This window comes from Drosophila eugracilis, unplaced genomic scaffold, assembly GCF_018153835.1.
Source record: "Drosophila eugracilis isolate 14026-0451.02 unplaced genomic scaffold, ASM1815383v1 contig_2163, whole genome shotgun sequence".
NCBI lineage: Eukaryota > Metazoa > Arthropoda > Insecta > Diptera > Drosophilidae > Drosophila > Drosophila eugracilis.
Window position 1 is genome coordinate 175,026 of NW_024573048.1, and position 19,635 is coordinate 194,660.

General features: G+C 39.0%; 1 protein-coding gene across 5 annotated transcripts in view; it reads left to right on the forward strand.

Moving 5' to 3' along the window:
• The window catches only part of LOC108103981 (acetylcholine receptor subunit alpha-like), a 136,963-nt gene that overhangs the window by 52,564 nt on the left and 64,764 nt on the right, over nt 1-19,635 (forward strand). For all 5 annotated transcript variants that reach the window (XM_041818423.1, XM_041818426.1, XM_041818425.1 and 2 more), the window contains one exon: nt 14,267-15,007. In XM_041818423.1, coding sequence (XP_041674357.1) covers nt 14,953-15,007 — 55 coding nt within the window. In that variant the 5' untranslated portion in view covers nt 14,267-14,952. The remainder of the gene's footprint in view (nt 1-14,266; nt 15,008-19,635) is intronic.

The following is a 19,635-nucleotide window of genomic DNA, read 5'->3' on the forward strand; positions in this document are numbered from 1 at the left end:
TTTCTTGGCCATAAAATTAGAATGGAATATTCGCCCTGAAACGCTGAAACATATAGGATCCTTAACATTTGAATAATTTGAGTTACGAACTCATTTGAAAGTTATCTTGCTTCGTATATTTGCATACTCTTGCCACAGACTGGTGAAGCATTTTGGTAATTTAATTTAACCACTCGATCACACCGCATGCATTCACGAGTGCACTCATTCGGTGTCATTATTCATCGTTCTTGCCGCTGCTCACAGCAAATATTCTGGGGCCATCTCCCATATGCCACATTCATTCATTTTGGCCTCGGCCCGGTCTCTGTAAATTTCTTAGGATTTTGCATTGCAAACTTTTCAGGGCCAGAAAGTTTACCTAAGGTAAACCCAAGCCAAGAATGTGAGAAATGGGAGAAAATAGGGCCAAAAGAGTAGGTTGGTCGGTCTGCTGGTTTTAGATCAACAGAAGTAACCGGTATACTCCAAAACAATGAACTTTTAAAGCGCCTCCTGTGGCTATGCAGCGCACATTCACTCGCTCATATACACTGTGGAAAATAATAATATTATTTAAAAAAATTGGATTACCAAATTGCCAAAATTAGTATTAATTAAATTGGTAATGTTTTCGGGTTTATACATAAATCGGAAATCCTTAAAACTTAATTGATTATCCATCCATATTTTTGTTCATGTGTATTTTGATGCTGTATTTTGTCTGCCAAGTGTTCTGTTATAAAAAGGCAATCGAGCGTCAGGACCACTGCGCCTTATGTCCTTAATGCCTGTGAATGAGTGCGTGTGTGTGTGTGTGTGTGGGTTTGGGCTTGATGTTTTTGTGCTTCTCAGATTCATGGAACATTTCACTGTTTTAATTTTCGTTCCGTTTCATTTGCTCTTTTTTTTTTTATAACCGATAACCATAAACGGGTATATCGGTTTCTTGGCCAGGCAGCTCGCAAAACTATTTAACAACTCTATTTTTCGCGAATTATTCCATCTCGCTTCTTTATGTTTTTTATTCAGCGGCATTAACAATGGTTTTGGTTTTGATTGCTGTTATGTTTTTTGATCATTTTACTTTTCCGTTTTCGTATGATCTTAAATCCAGAGTCACAAGATACAAATTTAAATTGTAGTTTACAAAGAGTTATCTTGAATTATCTTCTTACCAAAGAAGAATTTACTTCACACATAAAACGGTCAGTATGTAGAGTACTTTTCTTGGCCCTAATTAAAATATATGTGCTAGGGAGTTCCATAGTCTTAATCTGAATATGTTTGCCCACTAGCCATTTTTTGGATATTTTTTTTTTGCTTTTCTTTGGTTTTTACTTTGGTAGACTGCAAATTGCGTTCTCGGCCATATAGGCAAATACATAATAACAATGCCCATGCCACGACGCAGCACGCAACACAGCAAGAACAGCAAATATTATGGCCAAAACAATCAAAAGTGGCAACCACAAGGCAAATAAAGAGGGGCGAACGGCAGCAACAGCAATAACAAAACAAAATGTTGCCCGGCAGCTGAAAGGCAATACAAAATGCGGAAATGGGGAAAATGGGCTTGGGCTACTTGGCCATCTGGAACTGGAAGCTAAAAACTGAAAACTGGACTGTCTGGGCCAAATAATTTGGCCATTTTGGCCACATATAAACATACATACACACACACACACATACACACAATAAATAACTCAATTGCAAGCTATTTGTTGGAAAAGTTTCCTACGCCCTCAGGCAGCTTGCTGACTTACAAAAGTCGACCCAACCCTTCTTTCCATTCTGTAAAAACGTTACGCCGTTACCCCTGTTTTCTTTCTCAATTTTCCCCTGCCATGCCCAGTCTTGGCATGCAAAATAGTTGAAAAATGTAAATAACCAAAGGAACGAGCTGGGCAAAATAATTCATTAAAAGAATATCAAGTGTTAAAATTCACACAATTTACAAAAACACAAAAGAAAAATTGTGCCATTGGCAATTTTCCACCATCACCACCACCACGTTTTTGCGCATCGTATGTTCAGCTGTGTGTGTGTGTGTGTGTGTTTGTGCGTGGGTGGGTGGTAAAGGAGTGGAAATTTTAACCACAGGATAATGGGTAACCCGAGGCTTGGGCACAACAATTCCGATAGTTATCGCAGTTTCTCGAGGCGGCAAATTAAGTTTAAGCAAAATGTAAGTGGATAAGAGTTGAGCTACATAATTGCCGATAGTTTCGTCCTACAAATTGATAATAAATTCATTGCAAGGAAATAATTAAGATGCTTTTCTACTTTATATTGTGTTTTTTTTTTGTGAAAGTAAAAACATAAACAAAAGTTTTGGATATTTCATTTGAATTTCTGTAAATATGAATATCCAAAATTTCTACGTTACGGATAATTAAAGTTGTCTTTTATCAAAGTTAGTTTCTCCCACATAATCTCGTATATAACATGAAAGCAATTGCTCATAGCCAGCGCTCAAGAACAATATTGATCGAAGAATGAGTTGTTTCGCCAGGAGCTCAAAACTCGTTATTATGATTATTGTTATTTTTGACAGCACTTTGGGTTTGGGGGCATATCAAAGCCATTAATGCGAATAATCGATAAGTTATCGTTATTGCTCAAACGCCAAGTGATGCTGTTTATGTTGGGGCTTAGTGAATCGAACAAAGCCGAAATGAATGCATAATGAATCGCTGGTTTCTTGGTCAGGTCCAAACTAAATGAATGAATGCAAAGCAATGGCGAATGGCGAATGGTGAATGGTGAATGGCAGCCATATGGCTTAAAGGACGTTTTCTTGAGCCTGCTTGTTCGGCCAAGTCGACGAAATGTTAAATAAGCAAAACGTGACTTTATTCGCAAAATTATCAGGTCGTGGTTTGAGTTTTGGATTTCGTTACCGAATTCTGCCAAATGGGGTGATGGGGTGAACTTTCAGGGGAAAGTCTAGTTTAACACCTTTGCCCAGTAACTGACGATGCTTTTCTTTTTTGCCCAGTTTTCTCAGTTGATGGGATTATATGACAATTGAAAATTGTGAAAGTATAGCAAAGTATTTATACCCTCAAATATAAAGTTAAGAATATACAAAATTCAAATTATTGACAATTATGGAAACAAAAAACTTAGAAACATAATTATTATAAATTTGTTCAAGAATATTCTTTGCCATAAAAAGTCCCAAGAAAAATAATATATTTAAGATCCAACGAGCTTCAGAAAAATGTTCGTTTGTCATATAAATTGGCATGAAATACATATATATAAGAATGAATATAAGGTATGCAGAGCTTCTGCTGACGGGCCTTTATTTTCTGTGTCCTGTTTCGTCCCGTTGTTGTGGCTCCTGTTGGCTTTAAGTGCTACTGGCAGCTGACGACGGCCAAACAAAACAAAAAGCAACAACAAAAAAAATAAAGAAGTAAAAGAAGGAAAAAAAAATACAAAATACAGAAAAAAATAGTCGAAGCCAAAAATTGCTGACAGCATTTTTGGAAATTGGCGTCGAAGGCTCAGCAAGGATTCTGGATGGCAGCAGTGAGCAAAAGAGAAAGGGGAAAAGGAGTGATAGAAAGCGGAGAAGGGGGGCGACAAGTGCGTCTGACAGGCGTGGCATTAAAGCCGCCATAAAGCTCACATCGATGCGGGGCTTTCGTAGTTATAGTTGTTGTTGTTGTTGTTGTTCTTGTGTTTTTAATGTGCCATTGGCGTAGTAGTGTTGGTGCCCGTAGCCGCCTGAAAAACCAAAGTTTGTCATAAAGTGTCAAAGTGAATTGAAAATTTCCATTAAGCGCTGCAAATCTGCAGGATTCGCGTTTACCGCAGAAACCGCGCGCTCACAAAACCGCAACCCAAAAAACATTGTTGCAAAGGGCAGACAAAACAACAAAAATCTGTAAAAACAAAAAAAAAAAATAAAGCAAAGCTAACTAAAAAAAATAATCACAATAATTGAAACATCCTTGCTGACAAAGGCGCTTGTAAAATACATATCAAATAATATCAATTATGGTCCATCAGCGAGTTGTGAGGGCGAAAAGCCTGATTTGGTTTTTAGTCGATGCCCCTGGCCAGTGTTGTCATCTCTATTTAATGAGGTTAATAAATGATGGAATTTCCACTGGTTTTATGCTCTCAGGGTAAATATGTAAATATTTTAATAGGAAAATGTTGTGGTGTTAACTTTTTTGTGGGCTCAAACAATTAAATAAACAACTAATAGATTTTATGATAGATGTTAATCATTTGATTGGTATTTAATAATATTTATAAGGGACAAATTATGATTAATAGCTTTCAATGGAAAATTTATATTGTATTTGCAATATTTCCTTAAAGCGGAATTAACTATATTTTAAGCCTTAAATGCTGCAAAAGGGATCTCTGGCTTTGCCTTCCTAAATTTCTGACCCTCACATATTTTGCCTTTTGCATTGAAATTTGCCTGTACGAGGAACCTACACTTGAAGCGGTTCAAAGTGGCATTTTCCATATTCGTTTTGGGCGCTTTGTGCCTTTGACTTGGCCCGTCGGCCATTGTTAAGCTCCTCCTTCAGAGGCCAACAAGAAAGAAAAAAAAATGGCCCTTCTACTCCCACCAGTTTGCCAAGTAGGCGATGGATCCTTTGGCGAATCCTTTTTTGTATGCATTGGATGGTGTGTGGATCGGGTTGGAGCTGCTGCTGGTACTGTGAATTGCTACACTCGGCTAAAAATTTCTAAAGAAAATAGGGAATTGAAATTATGAATGCCACATTCCTTCCCTTTCACTACATTGTTATTCCAAAAAAGTATGATTTTAATTAGATTTATTTCTAAAAATTATAAAAATTGACCAGTTTAAGCTTTAAAACGAGTTAAACAAATCTTGATATTTCTATCTTAACTTCAAATCCAAAACTCCTAACTTCTTCACTTAGATTTTAAATAATCTATGTAACGTTTTCTCTCAGTGTAGCGTCGTGTGTTCCGCGTCATGATTGATGCCCAGTTTGCGCGAGATTTCGTTTTAATGCCTTTGACAAATCCGTTAGCACAAACGAGAGGAGCGTGGCGTGAAGGGCCGCAGGACCTTATCCTTACTTTATATGGAAGGACAGCGAGAGGCACGACATGCAGGGGGCAAGGCAGAACGAAACGAGCCAAAGTCTTAATGACAAAAACATTGAAGCGTCAATTTTTTCAGCTTTTTTGTTGTTTTTTTATTCTGTATCTTTCTCTTTGTCGTCAAAGCTATATCCTCGTTCCTTTCGACGTGTGAAGGAAAGTAAGCGAGGCGAAAGAATAGGAACTAAAATAAAAGAGGACACTAGGGCACTTTAAGGTAATATTCTAAACAAAATATAAACCTTATAAAATATATTAGCAAAATCAAAAGTGTCCAGAATTTTAAAGTAATTTGGAACATCCCATTTTTGTTGTAGTTAATTTCTCTTAACAGGGCCAATAGTTCAGAGTTCATTAAGTGTGTCTTAAACAGAACCTTCGTCCTACAAAACTCAGCCTCGACCTCGACCCCGTCGACTAGCCCAAATGGCAATCTGGTAAAAGAAGGCAAAATATTTTCTGAAATTTTAAGCATTGAAAGGTTGAAAGGTTCGACACTTCGAAGGCGGGTCTTAAGGGAAGTCGGAGGTGGGAGTGGCAAACAAAGACGAAGCTTAGAAGCCATGGACCAGATGAAGATGAATGGACGTTAAGCGCGGCATTGAGGAATTAGGAAGTAGACAGGCAAAAGGATCTAGCCCAGATGACAAAAGATGATGACAACGAGCCGTGCAATAGCGATGGCCACGATGATGAGTCGGTTATGGAGCCAAATAGTTAGTACACTTGGGGAAAAGGACAAATTTTAAATTAGAAAACGATTTGAAAAGTGCCTAAAGTAATAGGAGTTCTTAATCAATGAGAACTTTTTTTTAGAATTTGAGGTTTAATATGCAATATATTTATAACAAAGCTTAGATTAATACTTCAGGATTTCCTTTTTTAATTGGATTTTCTTCTCAACATTTGTAGATTTGAAAATTTCTCAAACATTTTTGCCCACAGTGCCTTGAAAGAGTAAATGTAAATGCCTGGCATGGAAATGAGGCAATTAAAATTAAAATTAAATTAAACTGCTTACATTCGGCCAAGTCACTTGCTGATTCAAATTTTTGTTTGATTAATTTTCGAAAATTGTCAAATGAAATTAACTTTAAATTTTGACTGATGACATGGGCTGATTTTGTGGATTTTGCGAGGGGAGTTGCTGTGTTTGTGCGCCTGTTGTTGATGTTGGCAATGTTTTGTGCCTCACATAGCCACGCCCATTAGGAGGCCGACCCCCTCTCCTCTTTCCTTTTTTGGATCATTCTCTTATGGCGTTTGACATAAAAAGCATAATTGATTACACGCATACACACACACAGGAAAACACACACATAGAGAACCGCCAGTCGCGCCCCTTAACCGCCCCCTTTTATGCGACCGTGTTAGAGGCAGCTTATGACGTTATTCAATTATGGCTTACTTAATGCGGAAAATTTGCTTTCATTTTGAACCAAAAAAAAAAAAAACCGAAAAAAATTGCATTTGCCTGCGGGCCAAATGCCATTACAGGCAGGGTCATAATCGCGCTGTGTGGGTGGCTTAGCCAAGTTTAAATGGCCAGAAACGAGCTCAAGAGCCAAAAGTGTGGGGCAAATGGATGGCGGGTAGCACGTTAATGCGTTCGAACGTGCACCCTGAGTGCAAAACGAATGGAGTCGCAATCAAAGATTTGAATAAAAGTTGAAAAAGTTAAAAAAAAAAATACTTAAAAAATGTAATCTTTCTAAGTTATTTATATTTAATAAGGATAAAGTAATAATATTTTTAGGTGTAACACAGAAATTAGTTACTTTTAAAGTATCCAACCTATGTTTATTGGCATACTTACACGATCTAAACCCTTTTTGCCAGCCAGTTTAAAGTTCATTTAAAATGGCCAAAAACTTTGCGATAAGGGAATACCCAAGGTACTCACATGTAGCATTCAAATATATATATATATATATATATATTCTATTTAGTGTATATATTCCCCAGACCAAGTGGAAGCTCATGCATAGTGTAGGCGGCGTCAAAGGATCCCGCAGAGCGGTGGGTGGCTTTGTTGGCAAAAACAAAAAGGAGCAATTGGGGAAAGAGGAAGGGGGAAGATCGGACCGGAAGTCGAGCGCCAGGAACCGGAAGTGACCCGCACACGAAGTGCTGGTTAATGCGCTAGTGTGAGTGTTTTTTGGTCCATGCTTTCGGTGCTTAGTAAAATGTTTTAATTATAATCAAATTTCCAGAAAGCAATTTGTCGTATTCAAGGTTGTGGATGCCGAAAATACAAGACAAAAAACGGGCTAACATTAATGTAAAATTGTTTATGTCCTGCTGTTTTTTAACGAACTTTATATGTCATTATATATTGTCATTTATTGCACTCACAGAATATACGCGGCTAGTAACATTTAGCAGAAAATCTTCTTGCTATTGCCACTACTTTATTTTGCTCAGTGTGTGGGTGTGTCTATGTTAAACAACAGCATCTCATACACAACTTCAGGGAAAGGGCACAAACACACACCAACATAGATGAGTTGACAATACGAGTGGCAATTATTTAACTTGATTTATTTACTTCAGTCAACATGTGAAGAGGCGGTAGCCCGGTCGAGGGCGGGGCTCTCAGAAGCGGCATAATGAAGCGGCCGGGTAAAATTTAATTAGAGCATCCTCCACAGCTCGCTGGCCACTTCACCTGGCCAGCTGAAACAGAAACAGAAACAGAAATAGCAACAGCAACAAGACCATCAACGGGAAAACTCAACTTTAATGACAAAGCAAACAATCTAGGGAAACTCACCAGGGTCGGGCTAAAACATCAGCCAGCAACTGTAGCAGAGAAAGTCAGATTCGAAGTTATGAATATCCTGCAAAGGTAGGATTGGGTTTCCTAATTCTTAAAAAAATAATTTATAAATATTATTCAGTCATTAAGCAGAAGTTTATTTCATAGAAACACGCTTACTTCTTTACGAAGATGCACAAGTTCATCCAGCTTCTTGGCTTGTAAAATAAGAATGCTTTTTATAGAGATTCACTCCCTTCGATAAACAAGTAATTCCAATCGCTTCCTCTGGATGCGAAATAATTAATTACTTACTATGTAAAGTACTAGTTATTTTCCAAGTCCTTGGCCTGCAATGCCGCCCCTTTGAAGGGTATCAAGTTGACGAGTACAACAACATAGTCATTGCCATGACAACCATTTGGTCAAGTGTCTCATTTTGTGTATAAGCTAACCAAGCCAGGACAAACTGCATCGTCTTCCTTTCAACTTTCTGTCAATAAAAAAAAAATGTAAAAAAATACACACAGAACTTGAGCTGCAAAAATGTGCAAGGATCCGCCCCGTAAACCCCTTTCCTTTTCTTTTTTTTTGAGGAAGGCGGTTTGGCCTTATGGCAACGATAACAAGTTCCACGCGAACGGATCCTGTCCAAGCGGAAACGAGTAAAACTGCGCCTCATCATAACAAGCTTTCGTTAAAAAAGAAGGAGAAAAACATAAATAAATAAATAAATAAAGCGACGAAGAAATTGCAGTCTGCACTGAAATGAGAAAATAGTAGAAGCGTGGCCTGAAGAGGGGGCAGACGGGGGTTAAAGGGTTACCTGAAGTGGATATCAAATGGCCCTGGCATTAGGCCATTAATGTCAGCCTGAAGCTGTTCAAAGTCTGTTAAAGCCTGGCACTCTAATGATTACTTGAAATATAAAGGACATAATTCACAAATTGCTATGAATTTATAAGATTAAAACCCAAAATGTAGGTTAATATAAATGGTACTTTTATGAAAATTATAATATTTGAAAATTTGAAATATGGAATCCCTAAGGGAATAGCCTTCCACTTATACACTTAGGTAAATAAAATATGTTTAAGGTTTTCTCAGCCCACTTTTCCCTGGTACTCTTCTCCTCTTGTTTTTTCCTCCAATCAAAGACCCTTTTTTCTTCTACTCTCTGAAGACATATATGATGTGGTCATGCGAATGTATCGCCATGAACTCGTATAATTCATGACGGCTTAGTCGAACCGCATCGAATGGGGCAATAACCCGTCACATAGACACTTGGGATAATCTCGAACAAGATAATCAATTCTCCAGCTCGTAATTTGTCACTCGAACTCTCGGGGCAGGCATAGCCGAGCCGCAGTGCCTGCTGGAAGCGCTTTAAACAGCTTATAAATACAAAAGAAATGAAACATGGTCGTCGGCACACAGTGCGTATGAGCAATAAATCTTTTTTTCCAAATGCCACAACGAAAGGAAAAACGTAAAATAAGTAGGCAAAGCAAAGACAAAGGGCCAAATGCGAAATGCGAAATGGAAAATGGGCGACGAGTGAGGTAGAAAAGCACAAATCACAGACGGCAGCTGTGACAGAAATCAAGTGCCAAGGCGAAGGCGAACTGGTTGGGAAATTGGGGTCTAAGGAAAACTCTCGTTTAGCAGGGGGTTTCGTGGTTCAGACAAAAAACCAATGAAAAAAAAGAAGGGTAAGGGAAAAAACCGTGCAAGGGCACGCTGCAGGTTGACGACTGTCACCTGCGAGTGTAAGTGTGCGAATTGCAGGCCGAAATGCAAAACCAGCGACAAGGACACCCAAGTAGGCGGAGGGGGGAAACCCAAGGCAAGCAAAGGACACCCAGCCATAAGAAGACAATGAGTTAAAAGCGAAATCTAGCATCAGAGGGGGGAAGGTTACGTCTCTACCGATCCTAACCCGTAGATATATATGCGCGCATATATCCTAGCCACAAACACACACACACAAACACAAAAAAAAAGCAGGAGGAAAACAGAGCGCAAAAAAGTAGGCAACATTAAAGATGCCAACGCAAGGACAAAGCTCAGCTGGTGGACGGTTTTTTTCGGGTGGAGGGGTGCAGGGGCGTGGTTTAAGGAAAGTGGCCATAAAAAAAAGGGCCCCAGCAATGTGTGCGGCTGAGAGCGATTGAAATGGCAGAAATGCGACTGCAAATCGTACATTTACACTCGACAAAAAAACCTTAAAAGAATGGAGAAATGTCTGAGAAAACGCAGGATTAATTGATTATTATTTTTTATATTAATAATAAGACACCAATTTAAGATTCTGTTGTTATTCTTTTTTATGAATTTATAATTAACTTCCTGTGACAGCTATTTTTGGCTGTGTTGTAAATTCATAAATATGCTTGGCAATTGATCAAATCCAGTGACTGTTTATGAGGGGGCACCACCATAAACCACCATGACCACCATATATATAGAGATATCGGGCCAAACGAGTATATAGCTTTATGTGCCGTCAGGGCCAATAATGCCGCTCAATTTGAAATGTTGATGCCCGATGATTATGTTGATGACGCAGCGCCATTTGGAGAATCTAGAATGAGAAAGATATATCTAGATATAGATATAGATAGATATTTCTGGTAGGGATCGGCAGGGGCAACAGCAGTATTTGAGTGTCAGTGGGTGAAAGTTGCCAGAAGTCGATAGAAAGCGGTAGAAAGTGGGCGTAGCAACTAGAAATGCAAGGCACATTGTTAACCCCACTTCATTGAAAATGCTAATCGCACTCATTACACGAAATATGCATGTAATAATAGCAAAATCAGCAACAACCAGACAACGAGCGATGCGACAGAGATGGGTATAGTCAAACGAAAGAGATGGGTAGATGGCGAGTGAAAAGAGACAGCTGCTGCTCGGCATGCGAATGAGTAGCCGCCTAGCTGCTGCTGCTGCTGCTCATGATGATGATGATAGTAGTAGTAATGATGATGTTGATGCTGATGGGAATAAAATTGTTGCCTTAGCCTTTGTTATGCCTCTCGAGGCTTTTGACAAATACAATATTCGAAAAGCCACAAATATTAAGAAATTATGAGGCGAACAGCTTGGTAGCTTTAAATTTATATTTTTAAGCAGTAAATTTAATGTAAAAACTAAGTAGATTTTTTAATTTACTAAGATTATTAACTCATATAAGATCTTGACGGTTTGTGTTTCCAACAAAAAAGGGTTATTTGATTTCTCCATTGAACCAAAAATAAAGTTGAAAATCTTCACACCAGTTTGGCTTAATTCCAGACTTGGGCATAACTTAGTCAGACTGCATAATATAGTTATTACGCCCTTTATCCTCTGTACGCTGCTCTGCATGATTAGGGGTTAAGGGTCAGGGGCTCTAGCTCGCCCCATTCTCATTTCATCTCTTGCCGTTTTTTCTTTTCTGCAGACTTGACATGCCGCTAGTGCCGCCTAATGAGCGCCCATAATGAGCGACAAATGTGGTGCGGGTGGCTTGGATTTCTTTTTGGAGTGAGGGGGCGGTGGCTTAAGAGGGCGTTGGATTGGTGGTTTGGTGGGGGGTTAGCCAAAGGCCGTGGCAGTGGCAACTTTCGGATGATGACGGGGCAAACTGGGCGGGCAGACAAACGGAAGTTGACGGCGAAAAATCGAATTTCTCTCGCGCTTTTTGACTTAAGTCCCATCATTTACCCAGGCTAAGGGTATTATAATTTTAATCACTTCAAAAGACTTTTGGAATGATGCTAAAAATTATATAAGAAATGTTATTGCCGCAGTTAAACTTAAAATAAGAAGTTCTCAGAAGATTTTTAACTGGAAAGTGGCATTATTTTTTAACAATTTTATCCAAAAATTGTTGTCCAACTTATTTTTCGATATAGCTGTATTTCGTAATATGCAAAATTCTAGAGATGCAAACAATTTTGATGTTGAAATTAAGCCATTTTGCTGTAGGTAAATATAATTATTTTTAAGACCAGTATACACACAGTTTCGATGTACAATAATGCACTCCCTTTCGCTCTTGTCGTGCTGTCGTTTCATTCGTCCTTTTTTTTTTTGTATTTTTTGTACATTTCGCCATGCATTTAATATGAAAAGACAACAGGCGAGGACAGGCAGGTCCTGGGAGGACGAAGAGGAGGAGGATGGCGGAACGGCAGGACGACGGCGTTGCCTTGCCCTGTCAAACCATCAAGGCGCTGGCAAGGACAATGGGGAAAGTCTTAAACGCTGTCAACGTTGGCTTTTTCAAGCTTCAAGTGGCAGGACGAAAAGTGTGCGAGTGCGAGTGCGAGCGAATGATGCCCCTGGCACATTTTTTCTTTTTTCCTCTTCTGTTTTTGGGAGACAAGCCCCATCTCTTTCATTCGTGCGGCTGTTTAAATTGACACTTGGCATCTTTTGTTGCATCAAAAACGTGTCGTCCTCGAGTCAGCCATCCTTCCATCCAACCATCGCATCGCTTTATCCAGCCATGTCCTGCCATCTGTTAACCTGCCATCAGCCACCTAGCGCTGCAGGCGAACCCTTAACCCTCTAATTAAGATTCACTTGATTCATTAGCCTTAAATTAATGTGGTAATTTCGACAATGATTTACTCAAGAAAGTACGTGAAATGAAACCATAGAACCTGGTGTGGAGAAACAGAAATATTTTTGGTAATATATATTGATAATTATTATTATTAATATCTACTGAAAAATTCTTTAATTTCAATTTTATAAATTACCTAAAAGAATAATGTAAATTAACGCAAATTGATACCTAAAAATCAGAATAATCTCATCATGAGAATGAGATTAAAAACATTTTCTAGAAAAATAACAGATATGTCACTTGGGTATTAAGAGGGTTAAATATTTAACAGTGTCAGGTGAGCAGAAGAGTGCTGCTGAAAGGAGGGGTGGGGAGTGGGTGCTTTTCGGGGACAAGGACAGGCTGTGGGGGGAATGGAGGTGGGGGAAGGTCATGCACACTCTTATGACATTTTCTTAAATTACTTCCGAAAGCCTTTTCACGCCCTCGCCGAATTGCTCATTCATGCCACTCCCACACTTGGCAGCATATTTCCCACGCCCTCTATTCCACAAAATTTCCCACGTTTTCCACCTTTTTACAAGCCATCCCTGCCCAACCCCTCATTTTGTTCAAATGGCGACTTAAAGTCGCCCTAATTGAATTGCGCAATAATGTAGCAACTTTTCAGGGACCTGTGATGTTTCCCCCTTTTTTTTTGTAGATTAAATTTTTCCATGAATTAAATTAGCGAAATGGTTTGTTGGCAACAACAGTTGTTGTACTTTAATTTTCTGTATTTAATTCTAACAAAAGCTTTTCGCATCCAATATTAATTTGGCTAAATGCGAGGCAACATCACAAACATTTCAATGGGCTGCGCGGCATTGTAGGCCATCAATGTCATGTCATGTTTATTTATTCTAAGCACCGCATGACAACTCTGCCTTTTGGAAATAAATCAAGTTCAAAGGTGACAGCAGCAGGAAATTTCAAGGACAACCTATCGATTTTCCTCGCCGGCAATAAGTTAGATTAGAATTTAAATAATGATAACTATCCTTTAAAGTTCTCCAATTTAATCTTGAATATTTAATTTAAAAGAAAATGTTTATCCTTAGATATTACTCAACCAAATTGAAGCAATTAAAATCCATTCAGACTGTCTTAGGAATTAAAGTTTTGGGCAATCACTCAGCCACTCAAAGGACTTTCAAGATTATCCTCAACCCAAGAAAGAAAAACAAAAAAAGGGACACTCGTTCGTCAAGTCGCTGGCAGAGTTATTAATTAAATTAACAGACCCAAAGGAGCCTTGTGCCATGAACAAAAACTTTGGGCGAGAAAGCCCTGGGATACCTTTAGATCTGGCCTAAAAGAATTACGCAAAATTATGAATTAAAATTCACAAAATGTTTGCGGACCAAGACAGAAACAAAAAAATTCTTCATTCTAATTTATACATTTATATTCGAGTATATATATATATATATACATTTTAAAACAATCCAATTTCGGGTCAGCGGTGAGGACGAGAATTATAATTAAAATTAATTTGCATAAACAAAAAAGTAAGGAAGCTTGTCCTTGAGGGAAACATTTATATGGGGTTCAAAATTGTATTCTTCTTTGAAGATAAAGCCTTGGTTTGGCTAAGACTGTTTTATGTTACTTAGATTTACTTATTAAATTGAAGGGGAGAAGATTAAAAAACAGTGTTTAAGATTTTTACCTTTCCTGAAAGTTGTTTAAGTTTAAGTTCAAAAATATTTGAACTTTAAGACAATTTCCTCTTACCCATACACATACACTCTTTTACCTAACAACAAAATGAAAAGAAAATTTCGAATAAAAACACTAATTAAATGTGTCGTTTCTTGCAGGATCTCTCCCTAACTATATCCCTTCGCGCTATCTCTACTCTTCGCAGAATAAAGGACGAAATGGAGATGGAGGAATCGCAGGAATGAAAAAATGTAAAGCAAAGAAAGGACAACGAGGACAACAAAGAGCAAAACAAAGGCGAAAGAACTGGGAGGAGGCCACAAGAAACCGAAATGAAACACACATTTGAAGAATTTTAATCGAAAACTGCCAAGAAACAAATATATTTACAAATATATTTATATACCTAGTAAACCAAAAAATGAACATACATTAACATATATATATATACATAGATATATATTATATAGAGCAATATGTTATATTTACTATGAAATCGAGGAGGAGCATAGACGCAACACTCAGAATAATAATCGATGTAAATAAATGCTGCCAATTCGAGGACACTGCGAATTAAAACTGCAACTGAGATGCATGAAACGCACAACAACAATAAGCCAAATCCACATGAACAACACGTGAAGAGAAAGTTCACATTTGCCGCAACAGCTGCGCCTGCGCCCTAAAAAACAAAAATATCAAATTTGATAGTCAGATTGTGGCCGCCATACCAGAATATTATATATATATATATATATATTTCCTGAATATATATATATATGCGATTGGGAAGATCCAGCACCGCAGCACAGGCAACAAAAAAAAGCGTGCAGAGGGAAATGAGATGAAGTGGTTTCAAGTGACCATAGATATGATTCTTGTGCTTTCATTTATATCAAGTAAGTGGCTCGTATTTATTAGCCTCGACCCAATCTTGTTTGGCCTACTACCCACTCATATTGCCCGGCGCCCATTCCAAACCGAAACCCCCCCCTCCAAACCCCATAAGCCCCGCATCCAAATCCTTTTCCCCGCCTCCAAACGAATCCCCTCGATTCGAGTGCCATTCAAACAAAGCCCGTCGACGGCAAGGACTCGCAACACAACACAAAACAATCGCATGACATTCGCCCGACATCCTCTCAACACTCAAAACATTCTCCAAGTTCCGCCGGCTTTTGGTCCCCTCGAAATCCCATTCTCCTCCTCCACCTCCTCCTGCACATTGCCCCTCCTCGATTCTGCGTATCCGTGTGTCCATTGAGGCGCTCGAGTGCTTTGAGTTAGTTATGGGGGCGGAACTGGGAGGACAGGATTATAGCGCACTTACAAAATTGGATTCGATACAAAAACTGAATGCATAAAACAAACAAGGCGCTAATCTATGTTATCCATTATGATTATTTAATCATAGTTTTTCAAAACATATTCGCTGACCTAAGATCATCTCTTGGTTTGCTTTTCTCGATCAAATCCGAAAAGACAAAAGGCAGAAATTCTCTATCAAACCATTAGATTCTCTCAGTAAATCAATCTTTTCTTAGCACAATATTTCTTATTGATTATTTAGAAGTACATGTACTTTATGTACTTAACAAGTACAATTAATATTTCCTATTCCAACCCCTATGTTTCTCTGTGTGTATCAGAGGAAGAGGGCCAGCCATGTCCATAGAATGCTGAGATGATGAGGATTCCTGCAGGGGCTTTCCAGGACTGAGGTTAGCTGTTATTGTCTGTGCCAGGCTTTATTGCCAAAGCTTAATTTGGATTTTGGCAATTGCCGCAGAAAGAATACAAAACAAACACACTCACATATACACACACACTACAGTAAAAGGATAGTACTACGAGTAGGAATAACAAATGAAACACAAATAAAAATCACTTGATATAAACGTTTGGGAATTGGGATTAATGCACCCGCTTCAGATCGTTGTTGCAAATATATATTCCCTATTTATTGTAAAATCAGAAGTGCATTCTATACATATTTTTGAAAAAATAGACAGTTAATAATGGAACTTTTTTTTCTTACCTTTAAAAACCATCAAATTGTGACACATTCAAACAGTCAAATATCTTGGATTTAAGCATTTTTCACTATTTTTTTTTGTCGAAGGTCGAATTGTGATTTTCCGAAAGTTGCCATTGTGGAAAGTTAAGAGGGGAGGGGCAGCGTAGACATTTAGTTGGCTTGAAATGGAAAGTGGCGAGAACGTAACGGGATGAGTTGGCTAATGCAGCCGAAGAAGGCCGAAGGACAATGGTACGGCTGCCCCTTCGTTTTTAGCACTGGCGCTTCGGGTTGCTTGGTCTCAGTTTCAGAGTCAGTTTCTGTTTCAGTTTCAGTTTTAGTTTTAGTTCTATTTGGCGTCCGCAAAATGAGGCCGCTGCTTTGTATCTGTATATGTGGCCCCGTATCTCTCTCTATGTGTATATCCCTATCTGTATCTGTGTCTGGGTATCTGTATATATGTACATGTGTGTGTTTGGCTGCATAGCCGAAACTGGCACAAGGCAGCCACGCCCACAATCAAAGCAGCAGCCCCCACTTCTTGGCCACCAACGCATTGATTGCTGCGAACTGGCAGGCTCAGTTTATCTCCCATATTCTACGATGGATATATATATATATATCCATTTTTTTTTTTAACTTTTTTATCCCACCCACTGGGCAACGCCTTTTGTGCGTGTTTTTCCCGATTTGATTTTCCATTTTTTATGCGCATCGCGTCGCGGCGCGTCACCAAGGCCAGCCAGCATTTAATGGTCCACCCACAACTGTATTCACTGTATTCACTTTCACTCCTTGGCTAAAATCGAAATCGAAGGCTTACAAAGAAATCGTTTGGGTTTTTACTTTTCTCTCGTCTTCCTTTTTTCCCTTTTTTTAACACAGCAATTTGGTTGTATTTTCAAGCACCAGTGCGAAATGCTTGACAGAAACATATGTATGTGATAGGCGACAACTATTTGTTAAATAAAATAAATTGAACACGCATTAATCACCATTCATACGTTCTTATTCAAAATAGAAGCATTTAAATACAGTTTGTCATTGCAAACGTTTAGCCAAATTAAAGGCTTTTAATTCGATTTAAATCTGATTTGTTTGCTAAACTTTTTTGTGTTAGTTTAAAAGGATACAATAATAAGCATTTAATGGCTTGATTTTTATAGAATTTGAAAATAGTCTAAATTTAAGCAAGACAATTAAGGCTACTTGGCATGTTCAGAAAGCATCCATCCTTGACAGAAACATGAATAGATGAAATAAAGGCAAAAATACAAAATAAGTACTGCACGATGGTAAACATAAATCTGGAAATTTGTTTTGGGGCGCTGACTCCTCACTCCTTCTCGTTCATTCTTCTTAAACAAGCATTGAATTTCTTTCGATTTAAAAAGCCATAAATTGCGCTCGAAAAGCTTCCTGGCTGTCTGCGCTGACTGGCCTTAGGGCCGTATCCGAGGAGTTTCTCTTTTTTTCCGGTATGGGTTGATCCCCGGGAAGACCATGGAACCGCTAAAGAAAGAAAAACCCAAAGCGAAACCGAATCAGAAAGCAGCGCCCAAAAGCGGGCAACACAATTTTTCATGTCATCATTTTTCGGGGGGCCAAGGCATCGGGCAAACATAAATATAAATGCCAGTAAAGCACGCCCAAAAAGGAGAGGGATAGAGTCAAAGACACATAGAGCAAGTGAGAGAGGGAAAGGGAAGACTAACCAACACATATGCACTGGCATCAATGGCTGCTGCAAATGGCTGCTAATGCAGCTGCATCAGCCGAAGACGAAGAAGCAGCCACGCTCCAGTTTCCGCTTTGTGGCCATTAAACGGGCCAAACACATACACTCACTCACAAACAGGCACACACGCATGCACACAGCTGTACTTTGTACACTGAAAAATATCTGTCTACTAAATCAAACAATTGCGATATTCAGTTGCTTACATAGTATAAATTGCCGTGATACGATTTTTAGGTCGTGATAGTTTTATTTGTACTTTTTTAGATACATTTCTCTCAGTGCAATAGGACCTTGGCCACGGCAGTGCATCTAACGCCCTCTTTTAGCATCAAACGACAGACGACATCAAGCCCATTTCCACAGCATCCACTGCCCCGTCAGTCTACTACTTTATTCCAAGACTACTTATTTGAAACGGCGGGTCATAGGTCAAACTATAACTTTTGCGGCATATATTACACACAAAATGTCTGTGTATTTGTGTGTTTGTGTTCTGCCCTCCAACGGTATACTCCATTAGGTTGAGAAATTCATTGAATGTTTTTATAAAGAATTTCGCAAATGATGTACAATAAATTGCACTTTGAGTTTATTTGCGACCATGAAGACTTTATGTACTAGATGTCTGCAATTGCAAAGAAATGGGTTAAATCAATGGGAAAAATAAATGTACAAAAATTGCCATTTCAATTCTTCAAGATATTGATTGCGAAGTATACATATCTGGATAATGTGCTATCTTTGCTATAACTTTGAAATATTTAAAAGAACGAAAGTTATTCGTCATAAAGTTTAAATTTTTCCTTTCTTTTTAATTCAAAAACTTATTCTTATGATTTCTGAATATATTTTATAATTTTGCCAAAAAAAAAAAAAAGAGAGTATTGAAATTCCGCCATTGTCCGTCTGTTAACACTATCGCTTCGTATAATTTTTCACTTCCAACCACTTTATCTACTGCGATACTAATGTCCTCCAACGCCCTTTATCCCCTTGCCCCCTGTCGCGTCCTTCGTTAATGCAATTGCCACGCCCCTGCGGCTGCACTTACGTGGCGCTAATATAGAAAAGTGAAGTGCCACCGACAACGTTGACGATGGGAACGATGACGACAACTACAACGACAACTACAACGACGATGGCACTTGCAAAAATGGGGCGTGTTGGCGCCCTACTCGAGTCACTATACACTGAGAGAAGAAAGTGATATTTAAAGATCGAGTTTTTAGATTTCATGAGGTTTTACAATGGTCATAGGATATGGCTTTTAAGTAGTTAGATAATTTTCTAATGTTAGTTGCTTTGTTTTATTTTTTGTCTGAGAAACAGTTTACTTTTTTTATCAGTGCACCAGTAAGTGAGAGAGCTAGAGAACGCCCACTTTTTGCTGAGGCAGTGCGGCAAATTCACTGCAGCAGCAGCAGCAGCAGCAGCAGCAGAAGCATCGGGAGAAGTGGCAGTTGAGGAAACAGGAGCGTTTGGTCTGCCGTCGTCTCCATGGCCACCGCGTCCATCGTTTGTCCTTCGTTCGACGTCTGGGTTGCTGGGTTGCCTCAAGTGGAGCGACCACCATTCCACAGTATCCCAGTATCTAGCCGCCACAATCGACGTGCCACAAACTCGGGCTCGGAATCCGAGAATCCAAGAATTGGAGAACCCAAGGGTCTGCCAGGAGATGGCACGAGGGTGGTTAGTGGGTGACGGGTGGATGGAGAGCGGGAATTTGGGTCACCATCCTTGACGGTGACTGCAATTTTTTGGCATGATTC